Source organism: Halichoerus grypus, chromosome 1 (assembly GCF_964656455.1).
Source record: "Halichoerus grypus chromosome 1, mHalGry1.hap1.1, whole genome shotgun sequence".
In the NCBI taxonomy this organism is placed as follows: domain Eukaryota; kingdom Metazoa; phylum Chordata; class Mammalia; order Carnivora; family Phocidae; genus Halichoerus; species Halichoerus grypus.
In genome coordinates this window covers 14,888,338-14,906,221 of record NC_135712.1, presented here as the reverse complement: position 1 = coordinate 14,906,221, position 17,884 = coordinate 14,888,338, and the positions used below count along the sequence as shown (strand labels likewise).

The 17,884-nt window shown below is 39.3% G+C and overlaps 3 protein-coding genes across 3 annotated transcripts; 2 read left to right on the top strand and 1 right to left on the bottom strand.

Annotated features, from left to right (window-relative positions):
- Positions 1–324: 324 nt before the first annotated feature.
- LOC118541481 (keratin-associated protein 13-1-like) lies at positions 325–849 on the top strand. Its single transcript, XM_036101100.2, has one exon. The coding sequence runs from the start codon at positions 325–327 to the stop codon at positions 847–849; it is 525 nt and encodes a 174-aa protein (XP_035956993.1).
- Positions 850–7,985: 7,136 nt separating this feature from the next.
- On the bottom strand, positions 7,986–8,489 carry LOC118541482 (keratin-associated protein 14-like). Its single transcript, XM_036101101.2, has one exon. It carries the CDS (start codon positions 8,487–8,489, stop codon positions 7,986–7,988), a length of 504 nt encoding a protein of 167 aa, XP_035956994.1.
- Positions 8,490–12,216: 3,727 nt separating this feature from the next.
- KRTAP15-1 (keratin associated protein 15-1) lies at positions 12,217–12,669 on the top strand. The gene has a single exon (XM_036101105.2). It carries the CDS (start codon positions 12,217–12,219, stop codon positions 12,667–12,669), a length of 453 nt encoding a protein of 150 aa, XP_035956998.1.
- Positions 12,670–17,884: the final 5,215 nt, after the last annotated feature.

The following is a 17,884-nucleotide window of genomic DNA, read 5'->3' as shown; positions in this document are numbered from 1 at the left end:
GGCTGTGGTGTTTTCCTCATCATGATGGGATGAACATAAATGTCAAACATTCATGGCATTTCTGACAGAGGAGCAGTTCATTGGCTTTGGCTGTAACACCAAAATTATAGCATCCATAAATCCAAATGTGGGAAATTATTCAACTGCAATTACAGAGATTACTGAGTTACCCACATGTATGTGAGGGCGCACAGATATGTCAAGGATGACCGTGAAGGTTACCACACCTATTGCTGAGAGTATATAAACACCCCAGTCCAGAGATGAAATGCAACCTCAGAATCTTCTCACTGTCACTCAGTCACACTCACATCTCCTGCCAACATGTCCTACAGCTGCTGCTCTGGAAACTTCTCCTCCCGCTCCCTTGGGGGCTACCTGCGCTACCCAGGCTCCTCCTGCGGCTCTTACCCCAGCAACCTGGTCTACCGCACTGACCTCTGCTCTCCCAGCACCTACCAGCTGGGCTCCTCCCTCTCCAGTGGCTGTCAGGAGACCTGCTGTGAGCCCACCAGCTGCCAGACATCCCGTGTGGTGTCCAGCCCCTGCCAGATGTCCTGCTACCGCCAGAGGACCTCCACGCTCTGCAGTCCCTGCTGGACTGCTTACCCTGGGTCTATGGGCATTGGGTCCCGCAGCTGTTGCTCCCTGGGCTATGGATCCAGAAGCTGCTACTCACTGGGCTGTGGATCCCAGGGCTTCGGACCCTTGGGTTTTAGATTCTATGGTTTTCCTTCTCTGAGCTATGGATCTAGATTCTGCCACCCATCCTACTTCACCTCTAGGAGCTACCAGTCATTGTGTTACAGACCACCCTGTGGATCTGGCTTCTATAGAGCAACTTGTTGAGGGTTCAGATGCTTTTGAGTATTGATGTCAAAGTCTCTACTCAGTACAGCCATTGTTTTCATTTCCACCAATTACTACTCTTCTTTTATTCCTAAATCATCAGTTGCTTGTAGCACTTACTTTTGGCCAACTGAACTTAATGAGTAATCTCAAATGAAGTCCTAAATTCTGTACTATTGATATAATATATGCTATTGGATTTTCACTGAAAAGCAATTGAAAATGAAAATTTTAATCTAATAAATTTTTGTAATCTGGCACTCAAATATATTGTTCATCTTCTTTTTATTATAATTATTTGCCTGTAGTTTTTATATTTTATGGATTTGGGAATAGGACTCTGAGACTGGGTTTAGGCACATACAATATGATAGATTTGAGCAAGTGTCTGTTGACATTGGCTATGTTTCCTGTCGGGAGTGTTCATTTCCTGGAGGTCCATATTTTGCATGTCTCAATGTCAGTGACACTGGCTGATAATAAGGGTCATGAATTTTTGCTGATAAAGAAAAACAAAGAAATTGGTACATAAACTAGAAATGCAGACAACAAGAATATAATATAATTTATAAGGTGAGGTTATATATCAATAGACATGTACCTCAAAGTTTAGCATCTGAGTGTGGATTTTCAGCAGAAAAAGATGAGCTTTAACTCCCAGGACAGATGTTATATATGCTCTTTGTTGGTTAGCCTACGTGCCATGATCCCTGCCTACCACAGGTGATGTGTTCCTGAGCCTTACCTATAAACACATGTGAGTTTCAAAATAATCTTAGGTAGGGAGTAACTGGGTTAAGGAAGTGTGAATAACCTCCTGGTGCTTCTCCAAGGTTCAACATTTCAAGCTAAGAACAACACACCTGAGCTGAGCAGTGTTGACAACATTTATGTTCATTAGTCTTAGCCTCTATCCCCATCTCCCCAAAATAGAACTGAAGTCAAGAACTTGGGTGCAGAAGGTTTACTTGGTACAAGATCCCAGGGATCAAGTTTGGGAGATCATGGAAGGTTAAAAAAATCAGAGAGGAAAATCTCATGAAGGGATATATTTTTTAGTTAATATTACAGTGGGCAATGGGAACTCAATCCTTCTGGGCCTTTTTAAGAACTTATAGAATGACTCTTAGAATTATTTACCCCAAGATCTGATCAACAGGCAGAAGCATTTATCCATCAGCTTTTATCAGCATTTATCCATCTCTCTCATTGGTTCAATGTTGTCCCAGATGTATGTTAACTTCCTGGAACTTCATTCAGTGTGCAAAGGAGGATTATCATGGGCTCCATTTGTTTTCCTGGCTGTGACCTAAGAGAAGCTCAGGTATAGAGTGAAAGAAATGCTGTGTTTGGGAGGAGAAAAAACTGTCTTGCAAAGAGAGTTGAAGTCTGCTTGAAATTGTTCATTGTAGCTGTGCCTGGGATCTGCTGAGAGAATGAGGATATAAGGGAGGGCACAAGGGGTATCAGATATACCACTTTCAGGGCACCTGGGTGCTCCTTCATTAAGCGTCTGCCTTAGGCTCAGGTCATCATCCCAGGGTCCTGGGATTGAGCCCCGCATCAGGCTCCCTGCTCAGCAGAAAGCCTGATTCTCCCTCTCCCACTCCCCCTGCTTGTGTTCCCTCTCTCACTGTGTCTCTCTCAGTCAAATAAATAAATGAAATCTTTAAAAAAAAAAAAAAAAAAGATATACCGCTTTCATTTAATGCTCAAACATCCCTGTGAGAAAGATAAACATTATGTCCTATAGACCTTTCCAGACATAAGGGAATAAAAACTCAAAAGGATTAGAAGCTTGTCAAACTTTATAAATCAAAGATCTTGTAGAATCTGACCTCTTGAATCTATTTTTTATTGTTCTTTCTGGATTTTTTTAATATGCAACTCATTCTTTAACCAAAGAGTACCTGACTACCTCTGGTACTACAGAAATTCCTTTATATGAATAGGCTTCAACTCCTATGGGATCTCATTTCATTAGCCTCATGAATAGTATCCAGAATAAAGAGTAAAAATGAAAAAAAAATTAGAGTTTAGGAGAAAAGCATGAAGGAATGGTGAGCTAATTTCATTTGAAAATATTTGTATTAACTATAATACCTAATAAAAGACTGAGAGAGAAATATTTGACTACCTCTCAGGAAGAGATCTCTGGAAATCCTGAGTCCTGTGACAAATCTTATATTCTTCACTTTAATTATTATTATTAGTGTCACATCATGATGTTCCCTTCCTCAATACCTAACACTATGAACAAAAATAACTTAAAAAAAAAAAAAAAAACCCTCTCACGTCTCACTTGGTATATTCAAGTTCAATATCAGCAACCAAAAATTAGAGATGATCAGCTTCTTGTTAAAAATTTAAAAAAATAAACTAAATAAGAAGATAAAGATGATTCTTATGTAACTTGACAGATTTCTTAATTTCCCTTCAAATGCCCCAACAAACACTGCTGCTCCTAGAAGCTTTTCTCTGAAAATTAAAAAAAAAAAAAAGTAAAATTGCCAAAATCTTGTGACATCTCCCAGAAACTGTAAACTGCATTCCCATCTTGGTGAGTCAGGTTGAAGGAGTGGAGGCAATCTGAGTAAAATGGGGAAGTCCTTGAGTAGAGAAAAGGAGTACTGTTGGTTCAGAAGTAGCATAGGTATGTGGGGCTGGGGGGGGGAGTGGGGGAGATTTAGAATCTAGTTTGGCAGAATAGTAGCCCAAGCAAGAAACAGAAGAAAATCTCTTGTGTGTGCTTTATTATGTAAAATAGCATACTAACAGCCTAAAAAACAGCAACACAAAGGCACAAGGATAATAATACAACAGAGGTGATTGATGAGGTAAGGAAAAGCATTGATTGCCAAACTAACTTACTGTGGGTACACATGACTGCTTTTAAAGTTTTAAAACTACTGCCTCCACTTTCATTAGCAGAATATTGCAGTTTGTTTGGATACAATTATGAGTTATTTGTTTACAATACTTAAAAACTGTTATTTCTTCTCCATAGGAATCTTACTTGTCTTTACCAAGATGTTGTCCTTTACCAGATTTGCTTTTTTTTTTATTATTACTGAGGCAACCAATAATTTTATCTTCAATGTTGACCTTTTTAAATAACTTGACATTAACATTGTCAATCAGAACATTATGAACTTTACTTGGATACTTCATACTGTGCTGGAGAGAAGAACATTTTACTTCTACGCTTGAGGTTCTTCGGCTGGTCTAATAATTAAATTGATTTAAAACAGATGAACAGAAGTAAAACAAAAGTTTAATAACTTTATAACTCTAAGGTGGCGAGTAACCCCTTGAAATGGCCAAAGCCATCACCTTAAATACCATCTTCAGCTAAAGACAAAGGAAGATATTGGGGGTAGGGAGTCAGTTATTGAGGTGACCAGGAAAAGCTCAGTAAACAAGGCGGAAGTTATTATGCAGATTGAGGTCCTCACCTTCTCCACTGACAAGAGTTCTTAGACTGTTGAGTCCTTCCCCTTTTCCTGGCACAGGGTGGGAGACATCTTACAAACAGAGGTTTCCCTTATGAATATAAATCTATCTTATAAAAGGGTAATTTCTACTCAATTTTCAGATCTTCTTTTGTGCCTGCATTTTCTTAAAAATAACCAGCTTAAAATAATTGACATGACAAGGAGGAATATTTTGAGGTGGCAGATTTTGCTCCCCTTCAAATGAATGAAGAAATCAAACCATTATTGGAATTTGTTCATTTTCTACGTGAAGCATTTGACAAATACAGACATAAAACTGCCTTCATCTAATCCTTAGTGAAGTTTTACTGCTGCTAATAGAAGAGCACACCAACAGCTATTGCTTTTGTGTGTGTGTTGTTTTGCATGCACAGGAAAACTTAGGGTTTAACGTGAGTGAAAATCATTTAGAATAGCTATTTGACCTCAATGAAAATATATGCATCCCAGTGATCTATTAACACATCTTTTGCAACTGCTAACAATAAATTATCATCTTTGGAAGCAACTGGTGATGCAAATTTACCAGAAAGAGAACTCAAATACAGAAAGAAAATAGAGTCTTATTCGAGCCCCAGTTAGGACAGCTGCCCAGGAAACAGGATCTTCAGGAGAAAGAAAATGCTCCAGAAAATGAACAGTCTTTACAGGATCATAGGCTTTTCTACATCTTGGAAAAGCTCAAAAAAATTGTAGATGAGCATATAGGCAGAAATCCCAAGTTTTAACATCAAGGAATTCGGGGAGTAGGAGCACTGATCAATTTCTCAAGGACAAGATGGTTTTCCTTTAGGCTACTCATTCACAAAGCAGATGTGCAATACATGCATGGTGGGCCATAAATCAGGCTTCTGGTTGAACAAAGTTTATGTACAGTCATGCTGACTTAGAAGTCTAAAATGGCTTCTTTTGTATATCAGGCCTTTAGAGAGTATTTCTCTCATCACAATCATCTTAAAAAAACTTCTACTTTGGAGGAGCATGACTGGCTCAGTCGGAAGAGCATGTGACTCTTGATTTCCAGGTCATGAGTTTGAGCCCCACATTGGGTGTAAAGATTACTTACGTACTCACTTACATAAATAAATAAATACACACACACACAAAACCTCACAGAACACTTCTACTTTCTTTTGAAGTAGTCATTGATGCTTCTTTTTTTTTTTTTTTTTTTAAAGATTTTATTTATTTATTTGAGAGAGAGAGAGAGAGCACAAGAGGGGGGAGCGGGAGAGGGAGAAGCAGACTCCCTGCTGAGCAGGGAGCCCGATGCGGGACTCGATCCGGGGTCTCCAGGATCATGACCTGAGCCGAAGGCAGTTGCTTAACCAACTGAGCCACCCAGGCGCCCTCATTGATGCTTCTTCAGCAAAATTGTCTCTAACTTTTCATGTGGTCAGTGACATTGCTGACCCCCATGGGGGATAGTAAATGGCGTCAAATTGTTATACAAATTAAATATTCACTGTCAACTTGCTTTAGGAATAGAAATTCTATAATCACTTTTTTCATTGAAGATGAACTTTCAATTTTAGCTCATTGCTCCTAAAAATAATTTTTTGCAAAATTTAAAGAAGAAAGACGTTCTCAGACAAAAAGAATAGTTGCAGATTTAAACAATATATGGTCAAGCCACCCCAGCAAGAGCATGTAAATTATTCTTTATATGCTGCGTGGCAGCCTCAATTTCATGCTGTATTTCATGTACAACCCATCGGTAATTCCCAAATTTCTCATTATCTCCACCTACTGGTAACTTGGTGTATATTATTGCCTCCTGAGGCCTATGGAAAGAGCCATAGTAGTACTTACTGGCTAGGTTAGAAAAAAAATGACTCTCCACCACGATTTGAATGTATGAGCGGTCCTACCGCTTGTATCTGAATGTAATTTGTCTTTCAGTGATCCCTCTGCACACTGTCTTTGAAAGAAAAGCTATAGTTCTCTTTTACTCAAAAAAGAATGAACAAAGGAAAGGATAGGAGAAGGCTTATCTTCTTTCAGATTTAATGTTGATTAAAGTAAAAACTCTGCTCACTATGCATGCATCTTATACTTCAAGAGCTAAAAGCATGACCAAAGTGGAAGTCTCCCAAACCAATCTCACTTATGCTAATTCAATTAACACTCATTGTAAAAAAAAATCTAAGACCATTACCAAATGAGACTGGACGCTGAGACAAACAGAATGAACAAAGACATATGGTTACCCTATGGGTAAGAATCTAGTTATCTATGCCTTTAGTAATGTTGTCCTTGACTCAGTGGATAAAAGTCCGGGGCAGAACTGCTGATTCCCGGGTTATCAGCTGCCTGGATGTTTAGCTGAATGCTGTGACAATAGAATATTTGCCTTGGTCTTGAGTTTTGTTTTGTTGCTGTTGTTTTCAAACAAGTGTTAGTAACCGAACAACCGAAAAGCAGGAGCAAGTTGGGACTTTATCAGACCTACAGGACTGACGATATTGGGCCTACTTACTAATAAATGTTGGAATGTATTAGATATTTCATTTAGAGACTTGATTTTTTTTCATTATTATTATTATTTAGTTTTTATTTTAATTCCAGTGTAGGTAACATACAGTGTTATATTAGTTTCAGGTGTACCATATAGTGATTCAACACTTGAGACTTGGTTTCTTATGTCAGTTGAGTGGGGTGACTGGACTGGAACGTCTAACTTCCTACTGGAGAGCTTAACTCCACTTTTGCATGTACTTTAGGATATATTTTATTAGAGTAACCTCCTTTCCAAAATTATGTAGTGTATTTAATATCCATTACAATTTGTAATTATTTTATATAAAAACACTGAAATTTCGAACTCCATAGAGAACAAAAGGCCACAATGGTTTGTAGTCTTAAAAATGTGTTTCTAGATTTTATCATATGAAGGTATGGAGTGGACATTAAAGATGAAATAATTTCTTTCAAACCAAAAAGACAGTTGATGATTTTATTTTTTAAGGTAAAAGAAAATATATTTATTTATTTATTTATTTATTTTAGAGAGAGAGAGAGAGAGAGAGCATGAGTAGGGAGGAGCAGTGGGAGAAGGAGAAGCCGACTCTGTGCTGAGCACAGAGCCCGATGTGGGGCTCTATCCCACAACCCTGAGATCATGACCTGAACTGAAATCAAGAGCTAGATGCTCAACCGACTGAGCCACCCAGGCACCCCTTAAGTAAAAAATTTTTGAATGATAAATACAAATACAGAAATATCCAGTCAGATATTTAGAAGTAGTTTTGAAGACACAGAGTAAACAGATCATATAAAAACATATATGCGAGTGCCATGTAACATATTTTTATTTATGCTTACATTTTTCCATTTTGTAAATTTTTAAATAAATGCACTAGGAGAGATAACTAGGAGATATTAAGAAAGATATTAAGAAAGAAACATGTTTCAATATTGCATGTTTATATAACTACAAGAAAGCTGTTCTGACATCTTTCTTCAGTGAATGTGTTTTCCGATTACCAGAATTCAAATTATTGCTAAACCATAATAGGTAACAATACAAGTCAAATTTGTAAGCTAATGTTAGGACAGAGATCGATAGATAGCATGGATCTTGACATAGCTGGTATTGTGGTAAATTTCTAGACATAGTAGGTATTATGCTCAAACATAAGATTAGTAGAAGCCAGATCCACAAGTTGGTTGGTAGAAAGCAGACTGGCAGCTTCTAGAAGAGTGGAGTGGACGGTAAAAGCTGGATCTACACCCCAGGGATGAAAAAGCACTGGGACCATAGCCCACTGATTGGAAAGCACCCAATCCAAAGCCCAGAGAGGGAGAGCCACAACCCGAAGATTGAAAGCCGTTGGAGCCAAAGCCCAGAGACCCGGTGTAATTCGTCTGGCAGGGACTGAAGAGCGTGGAGGTCCTCAACGGGTAGCAGGACATCTGGCAGGGTTTGGACACCGGGTAGGACGTCGGGCAGCTGGTGGGCTCACAGCAGGTCTCCTGACAGCCACTGGAGAGGGAGGAGCCCAGCTGACAGGTGCTGGGAGAGCGGAGGTTGGTGCTGCAGAAGAGGTTGCTGGGGTAGGATGAGCCACAGAAGGATCCTGGGTAGCGCAGGTGTTGCCCAAGGGACTGGGAGGGGAAGTTTCCAGAGCAGCAGTTGTAGGACATGGTGAGAGGAGATGTGCTGTACAAAGAGAAGGTTCTGAGTTTGAATGCCACTTCTTGGACTGGGGCATTTATATACCCTTATCATTGGGTGTGCCAGCCACATGACACATAAAAACAGGTTACCTTCTGCTTTTAATTGAATTGAAAAGATCATCATAATCAAACATATGTAGTGTTTGTGGTTTTACAACTGGAAAGTGCAGGAATGTTTGTGCCTTTGAATTCAGGTAATAGTGTTGAATCTTCAAAGCTATTAGTCATCAACCTCTGCCAAAGGTCACCCAGCAGATCACTCAGAGAACTGCTTCAGAGGTAGACAGTGTCTGGGATGAGGAAAGCTGGCTTAACTAAAAATAATTGATACCCCTTTCACAATCTGTCTCAAAATTGTTGCCATCTGGATAGCAAATTTGCTAACTAACTGATCTATTCATAGTCATTTCTTTTAAACAAAAACACACATTGATTGTTGTCAAGCAAGTTTACTTAATGAATAGTGTCAGGAAGCAGCAGGGGTAATATGCAAGATGTATGAGGATTTTTTTTTTTTAAATCAGATCTCAATTTGAACAGCTTCGGTGAAATATTAACTGAGGTTCCCTTATTTCCCATGTTCCTGCTTAAACTGTGGGCAGACTAATAGGAGTTGATCTTAGTTTTTCTTTCTTTTGTGTGTGTGTTTATGGTGGCATAAGTTAAATATTAAAATCGCTTTATATTATTTTGGAATGTTAGAGGTGATTCATCTAAGATGCTGAAAAAGCATTAAAAAATCACAAAAATGTGGCAAAAACACCCCCATGTATTTCTATCTCTAATCAGAGGCAGTGTTTATCACTAAAAAAATTCCCCAGAACCTGGAAAATGTTCTTGTTCTAAAGAAAGTTTATAAGGTAATTGCCTTGAAGTATTAGACCAAAGGAACCATCTTAAGGAGATTCTTCCTTGCCTCAGAAAGCAACATACATCACTTTGACTTAAATTGTTTTCAGGTGTTTCTGACAAGTATTACAAAATTTCTAAAATAATGGTCATTTTTTTTTTCTTGTTCTATGGCTTGTATTCCACTTCTATGTAGTAGGCTAATGAAGATTGATACCTTGAGGAAGAGGAGAGATTGAGAAGGTTTATCTTGCTGTGGCTTCTGTGATGTTTGATTCGTTCCTTTCACACTAAAGCATTTCCCTTCCACTCCTGAACAAAAGGGTTGGAGTGTAAAATCCTCCATTTGGTTGAGAAAAGAATGTTCAAAAATTACCGAATATCTGACTCATAGAATATTCTTTCGTAGAAATAGCTGATCTAAGAGTGGATGACATTGAAGCAAACAAGCAAATTCAATTTAGGTGAGTTGAATACCTATATGCATGTTTTGATGTTCAATATTTTATTCACAAGTAAAATGGGAAGGTTTGGGATCTAGTAGAATGCTTTTTGCTATTCATAATTAAGAAGCCTAATAAATAAGAATCGTTTATTTTAGAAACAGAGGACAAACTATATTTAAGTGATAAATGAAACATGCTTGAAAAACAATTTGTCTACTCAAAATGTTCAGACCCATAAAGTTTACAATTTGGGAGTTTAGCAATAATCTCCAGTCCCCTACCAGACTGGAATCCCATTTACAATATCCTGACAAGGTATTCCCAGTGCCCTCAAGATGGACATCTCATTACCTACAAAAGTGGCTTATCTTAGATTTTTAGCTGAATCTTCCCTTAAAACTGCCACCTAGTAATCTCAGTTCTTTCTAGAATAAGTCTCAGCTCATTTCCGTTAAACAACATATCAATTTTTGAAGATGGGTGTCTTATGAGGTTTGCCCATTCCCACAGGTTATTTTAAGCCGTTTCCTGCACCCATGCACTACTCTGCTTGTGGTTGTCAATGATGCACTTGATGGGAGAGTCTAGAAAAATACTTAGGATACTAGTCCTCTAGGCAGAATATATATGTCACCTGACACATGTGTCACATCAGAGGTCCCAATGGCATTCACTCTTTATTTCACATTATCATCTGTTCTTATTCCCTCCCATCCCATATCAACTTATAAAGATCATTTGTAACTATGAATTCTTCCAACACTTGATCGTTCCTTGAAGTCTACATGGGGTAGACACTTCCTTAATTTCTTGATTTTATTTACCTTCTGCAGTAAAATTACTACCCTATGAATGGAAACTAAGAGAACAAAGGCCCATTTTTAATGTGCAGTGCTTATTCTTTTGTTCTCAAAACATCAACCCTACCAAAAATTTACTTAAACTTTATGGGGATTAAGCTTGATAATTTATCAATGACTTCTATCAAAAAGCAAGTCAAGTTCAGGGCAAGGATTCCTTGACTTCAGTATTTTTACAATGTAATCTTCAAGGTACTCCTGCAAATATTGGACACTTTCTTCTTCTTTTTTTTTTTTTTAAGATTTTATTTATTTGAGAGAGAGCGAGAGCATGAGCAGGTAAGGAGGAGGGACAGGGGGAGAGGGAGAAGCAGACTCACCACTGAGCAGGGAGCTCCACACAGGACTCTATCCCAGGAACCGAGATCACAACCTGAGCAGAAGGCAGACGCTTAACTGCCTGAGCCACCCAGGCACCCCTGGATCCTTCATTTTTTTATTTTATTTTATTTATTTATTTCAGAGAGAGAGCGCACAAACGAAAGAGCAGAAGCAGGGGGAGCAGCAGAGGGAGAGGGAGAAGCAAACTCCCTGCAGAGCAGGGAGCCCCACGCAGGGGCTCAATCCCAGGACTCTGGGATCATGACCTGAGCTGAAGGCAGATGCTTAACTGACTGAACCACCCAGGAGCCCCTGGACCCTTCATTCTTTTTTTTTTTTTTAAAGATTTTATTTATTTATTTGACAGAGAGATAGCGAGAGCAGGAACACAAGCAGGGGGGAGTGGGAGAAGGAGAAGCAGGCTTCCCGCGGAGCAGGGAGCCCGATGTGGGGCTCGATTCCAGGACCCTGGGATCATGACCTGAGCAGAAGGCAGACGCTTAACGACTGAGCCACCCAGGCGCCCTAGGCCCTTCATTCTTAAATCAAAAACTTATACACACAAAAGCAGCTTGGGTACTTGTGCTGTAAGAAAACCAAAATCCAAATGTGTAGGACACTCACTTAGCTTTTCTACCAATTAAGAGTTCTTAGTGGGTTATTTCTTCTATAAGGTCCACAAGATGTGGGAGATGAAACAGATAATAAGGACTGTGGGTTTTTTTATTTTTTCTGTTCTCAACTGGGTTCCTAAACTTGGAACAAAATAAATATGCCCTCCAGACAACAAAGTATTTTTTTAGAACTTTAAACGGAGCAAAATTCTCATTGTATTATCCATTCAGATTCAATTCTCACTGTATTATCCATTCAGATTCAATTCAGGGATAGGATGAATAAAACACCAGTCTTATAGGGACAATCACCATACAATTATATTCATCTACCCAAGCTAGTTGAATGAGAGATGACATCTTTACTCATAAACAATTGCTTTGAAAACCTAATGAAATTCTTTCATTTAAAAGTTTGCTTTTGTAAAAAAAAAAAAAGCCTTTGAAGGTTAATGTATTTCATTTTGACTGGAGACTAATTAAGCATTCTTATTAAGATGGGCACATGCTACTAACTCATTGCTAGGGTATATAAGCGTCCAGTAGAAGGTAACAGTCACACTCACCAAACCTCTCTGCAACTCAGCTGAACTCAGAAGTCGACATGCATTACAATCGCCGCCCTGGAAACTTCTCCTCCTGCTCTCTTGGAGGTTACCTGGGGTACCCAGGTTCCCCCTATGATTCTTTCTACCCCAGCAATGAAATCTACTCTCCCAGCACCTACCAGCTGGGTTCCTCTGTCTTTGATGGCTATCAGGAGACCTGCTATGAACCCACCAGCTGCGGGACATCCAGTGCTGGGGCCAGACCCTACCAGACATCCTGCTTCCACCCAAAGAATTCCTTCTTCTTCAGTCCCTGCCAAACAAATTACATGGGGTCTCTGGGATTTGGAAATATTGGCCTTGGGCCTTTTGGTTATGGAAGCACTGGTTTCCAATCTCTGGGCTGTGGGTCCAGCTTCAGTCGTCCAACTTACTTTTCTTCTAGGAGCTGCCAGTCAACTTGTTACCAACCAGCCTTTAGCTCTCGCTTTTTTAGATCAACTTGCTGAATATTCCCCATTATCTCACCGTTATGTCTGTACCTTATGAAACCTTAACATGTAGTCTGTCAATATCTGCGATTGCTGATGATCTGCATCACCAAGACTCGCCATCACCATCTCTCCCAGAAGTACGTGATTCATTGTGGACAAAGTAACCTTGGCCTGTGACCTTTTCTAAATCAGACATATGAGATAAGCCTTGAATGTTCATTTTTATGTCAATGCTCAGAGTCCCTTTCGTTACTCTCTAAGATTTTTCTCTTATTTTTCTCCTAGGATTCTTTCACTTAAGTGTATTTCAAATAGAATTGACATTTAAAATAAACTTTTCTCTACCATGAATTATGGCATTCCATTTTTCTTATTCATATAATACATTTGTTGAATGTATCCAGCACCTTCAACAGTCTTCATTGGGTAAGCACCTTTTTGTTTTGTTTTGTTTGTTTCATAGGTTTTATTAATATGTTACTGAATAGAAAACAAGGAATTTAAAGGATAATTAAAAATGTGATATATCTTGTGCTCACTTCGGCAGCACATACACTAAAAAAATGTGATATATCTTACAGGTTAAGGATTTATGTACACTGATAGATGAATTTGTTTATTTAACTGCTTTAGAAAATTTTGTTTTTAGTTAGGCATTCACTGCAAAATATTTATTGAGGTTTTTTTATGATTTTATTTATTTATTTGTCAGAGAGAGGGGGAGAGAAAGACAGAGAGCAAGCACAAGCAGGGGGAGCTGCAGGCAGAGGGAGAAGCAGACTCCCTGTGTAGCAAGCCCGATGAGGGACTCAGTCCTAGGACCCTGGGATCATGATCTGAGCCAAAGGCAGCCGCTTAACCTACTGAGCCACCCAGGCGTCCCTACTGAGTTTTGATTATAGAAAAGGCATTGTGCTGAACAAAGGCATAAATACCCTGCCTTCATGAAGTTCACACACATACAATTCTAACTTACCATCATGCAGCAAGCACAAAAATGGGGACAAAAATTTAAAGTTTCAATAGGAATACAAAGAACAGGGACTTCAAAAAAAGTGTGAGGGGAAAAAAAGTGTGAGGAAATCGCATAAAACTCATTACTGACAATCCAAAAAATTACATTTCATATTAAAAAAATAACTCTTGTTGATCTAATGTGTCAGTTATAGTCCTTTGAGAAATAGCTACCAAACAGGGTTTGACCTAAAAGAAATTTATTGGAGAAAATGCCTGTCAGGGAAAATGGAGAGGTAGCTGGAGAATTCTGGGAGGGTCATCAGACCATGATGCAGATCTGAATTCAGTGAAGAAAAGAGAGAAGCAAAGAAGGGATGTTGGGTTGGAATAACCTTCTTCAGGGCAGTTCCAAGTTACCCATCAAAGGAGTTCAGTGTCTCACAGAGATGGGCCTGCCTTAGTATCCCTGCCAAGCTCAGTAACTGGCCAAGAAGAGGGCATGTTATGACGTCGGCATGAACGCGGTGGTAGATTCAGAGACTGGTGGCTGGAGATGTCAGTCAATCATGTTCCCAGCAGAGGGAGGTGTGAGAGCTATGTTTTCATAGCTTCCATGATGTTCATTCTGATTTACGATAAATGGTGAAACGATAAATGAAAAGATGGATTTTTTCATGAATTAAGTTCAGTATCTTTTTTTTTTACTTAGTTTGATCAAAAAATTAATTACTGTAACAAACCCTATCTAGGACTCAGTGAGTGAAACTCTAACTCTACAGCTGAATATGAAAAGGAATTGAGAATTGTTGGATGGTCATCTTTGATTTTAAATATAACTAATGTATTAAACATGCTGGACCCAGTAGGGCATAATTAGGAAATTGCTTCATCTTTCTCCTGCTATTCAATTTCACACTTGACCTGAGGGCTCTAACTAGCCTGGATCTCTGAACAATTCCATGGGCAGATCTATGATCACATTAAGATATTAAGAAACATCTTTATCTCACATTAGTAGTTAATTCCAATCCAGTAGAAATTAAAAACCAGCCTTACAGCTACATCAAGGCTTCTCCCTTTTCCCTTAATTTAGGCCTGTCATGTAATTCGGCAGGCCACTGGTGGCATGATCATTTGATTTAACTTCCTTGCTCTACCTTGTCTTCCATCAAAGTGCTGCTTCTGACTTCTCCTGTTCAAACCAGAGAGAAAGAACAAGAGGAAAGAAAATGAGAACTCAGGTCATCTGTCTCAGTACGGTTTAGACTCCCTGTGTCAATGTGACTTCTTTGTTTCAGGAAACTTTTCCTAGGAAAAGATGAGATTAAACCAACGAACCATTTCACTGTATGCTTCAGGAAACGCCTATGGACTAGGTTTTTGGAGAAAATGGTCTGTAGACATGGAAAAACAGAGCCCAAAGTAAGCAACCATTTGCTTATCGAGAGGCTTGTTATCAGTATGTTCTCTTTGCTATGCTGACTAGTCCTAAAGTATCATGTAATAAGTTTGCCCAGTCCCAATCAATTTCCTGCCTTGACACCATTTGAACCCGGAATCTCACTTTTAACACCTCTCTTTGGAATCACAGCTAAAACTCTCCTGGTGTCTGCCCCTCACTGCAAGAAGTTCGGCTATACTTCATTTTGCTTAAGTAACAGATTGGTGATACTCTAAGGTGTTCAGGGGGACATAAAAGTCTTCAATTAGCTAGTGCTACTTGTGATTCTGCCTTTGCTGCTGAATATCCTCAGTTTTCACAGGTGTCTGAGTACTGGCTCTCTCCCTAGTGGAGACTGTGGTGTGTTTTCCAGAAACCATCTTGTTATCACCCCACCCAACTCCCTGGAATTTTCTGCACTGAACCATTCACCTGACAGCACACTCTTCCACAACTTCTCGTTAGTTTCTCACCCTCAGTTCCTACCCACCATCAGGGCTACACCCCATCCAGCTTTCTTCTGCTAGCATCCATTTGCTCTAGAGACAGACCTCTTGGTCCAGAGGAAACACAAACACTAGCTGCCTATCCATGGAAGCAGCGTTTGCTCCTAGAGCTGCTTCCTTTCACTCAGCCAATGCTAATGACTCACTGCAGCTTTTTAAGAGAGGAACAGAGAATACTAGTCACCCTAACTCACAGCCTCTAAGAAACATAGATAATCTTCTGCATTGTCTCCTCAGTGACACTAGGGCACAAAATCCCACAGATATTCCATTCCTTTTATTAACATGACACGTTTAGTGAATGCATCCTGTACTTTCAAAAGTCTTCACTGGGTCAACATTATTTGTTTTCTTTGTTTCATATATATATATTTTTTTTTTCTGGACAAAAAGAAGAAAGGTTAAATAAGAGTTGAAATATATGACATAGCTCCTGTTTGAGAGATTTATATTCTCTCAGAAGTGCATTTATTCATCTAATTGCTTCAAAAATTTTTGTTTTCAGTTAAGCATTCATTGAACAAACATTTGTTGAGCTCCTATTATATAAAATGTTCCTATTGTATAGGATAAGATTACTGTCACCACTTCTGGCCAGCCACCACACTGTCCGTGCATGGTCCTCATGACTTTCCCTCCCTTCACAAGAAAGGAGAAGCACTGTATGTGTGTGTGCGTGTTGTGAAGGGGGTGGGGGGTTGATACCCTTCTACCAGAATGAACTATTTGAGAGTAAACTTCTCCCCCTTATGAATGTCTAAGCTTCTCTTGATGGTGGAAACGTTCTCAAAAACTATAAAACAGTGTGGCCACATCTTCTCTTCAGGATGTGACTAGAGAAAGAGAGATACATATGGACAAAGAGAGAGACACACACACACAGAGATTTAAGGAATTGGCTCACATGACTGTGAGGTCTGGCAAGTCCAAAACTCCTAGGGCAGTCCAGGGGGCTGAAAACTCAGGCAGGGTTTCTTTTTTTTTTTTTTTACCCTTTTTTTTTATTATGTTATGTTAATCACCATACATTATATCATTAGTTTTTGATGTAGTGTTTCACGATTCATTGTTTGTGTATAACACCCAGTGCTCCATGCAGAGTGTGCCCTCTTTAATACCCATCACCAGGCTAACCCATCCTCCCACCCCCTCCCCTCTAGAACCCTCAGCTTGTTTCTCAGAGTCCATAGTCTCTCATGGTTCGTCTCCCCCTCCTATTCCCCCCCTTCATTCTTCCCCTCTTGCTATCTTTACCATCTTGAGGCAGAATTTCTTCCTCTAGGAGAAACCTTTGTTCTTGCTCTTAAGGCCTTAACTGATTGGACAAGACCCACCCACATTATCTAGAACAATCTCTTTAAAAGTAAACTGATTGTAAATGATAATTAAATCTACAAAATGTGTTCACAACAACACAAAACTAGTATTTGACCAAACAACTGGGCACCATAACCTAGTCCAGTTGACACATAAAAATTATCTACCACAATCTCCGTTCTCTTGAAAATCTGGGCTGAGGGTATCTATTTCATAACATATACAGTATAAATTAGTGCATAAGACTTTAAGCAAGAGTAAATTAAAATTTTACTTGTAAGTAATCTTCCTCTCAGTTCATAAAATTATTTTCATATTTTTTTTAGATCATTTTTCATATTCTTAAGTCTAATTTGTAAGAGAGATTTCTAGCAGTTTCATAATTGCTCACTGGGATATGGAAACCTCTTAATACGTGTCTATGTGTGTTCATAAGAACAATTTCTTTTCTTCTAATGATCTCTCCAGTGCAGTCCTGCTAGGAACACAACTTTGGCCTAGCTGTGCATGAGACATATTAGGGCAGAGGGCCATGTTCAGGGAATTTGTTTCCAAGAAAATTTCCTTTTAAAGATTCATTTATTTATTTTAGAGAGTGAGAGAGCACGTGAGCGGGGGGTGGGGGTGCAGAGGGGAGGGAGAGAGAGAATCTCCCACAGACTCCCCACTGAGCATGGAAACCAACGAGGGGCTCCATCCTACAACCCTGAGATCATGACCTCAGCCAAAGCCAAGAGTCAGCCACTTAACTAACTGAGCCACCCAAGCGCCCGACCCCCACCCCCGAGATAATTTTTAATCTATTTGCCCACCTTATGCTATTTCTGGTCATCATATTTCTCATGTTTGCTTCATTCATTAGCTTTTGTCATACTCCATCCCATTTTTACCATGCCTTTCTTTTATCATTCTCTACCTTTCTGCTTTGCTTCCTGTACTTCAACCAAGCGTTCATTCTCTTTATAGTTTCCACAGCTCTTGGAACTATTATCATTTGCATTGGGTACTT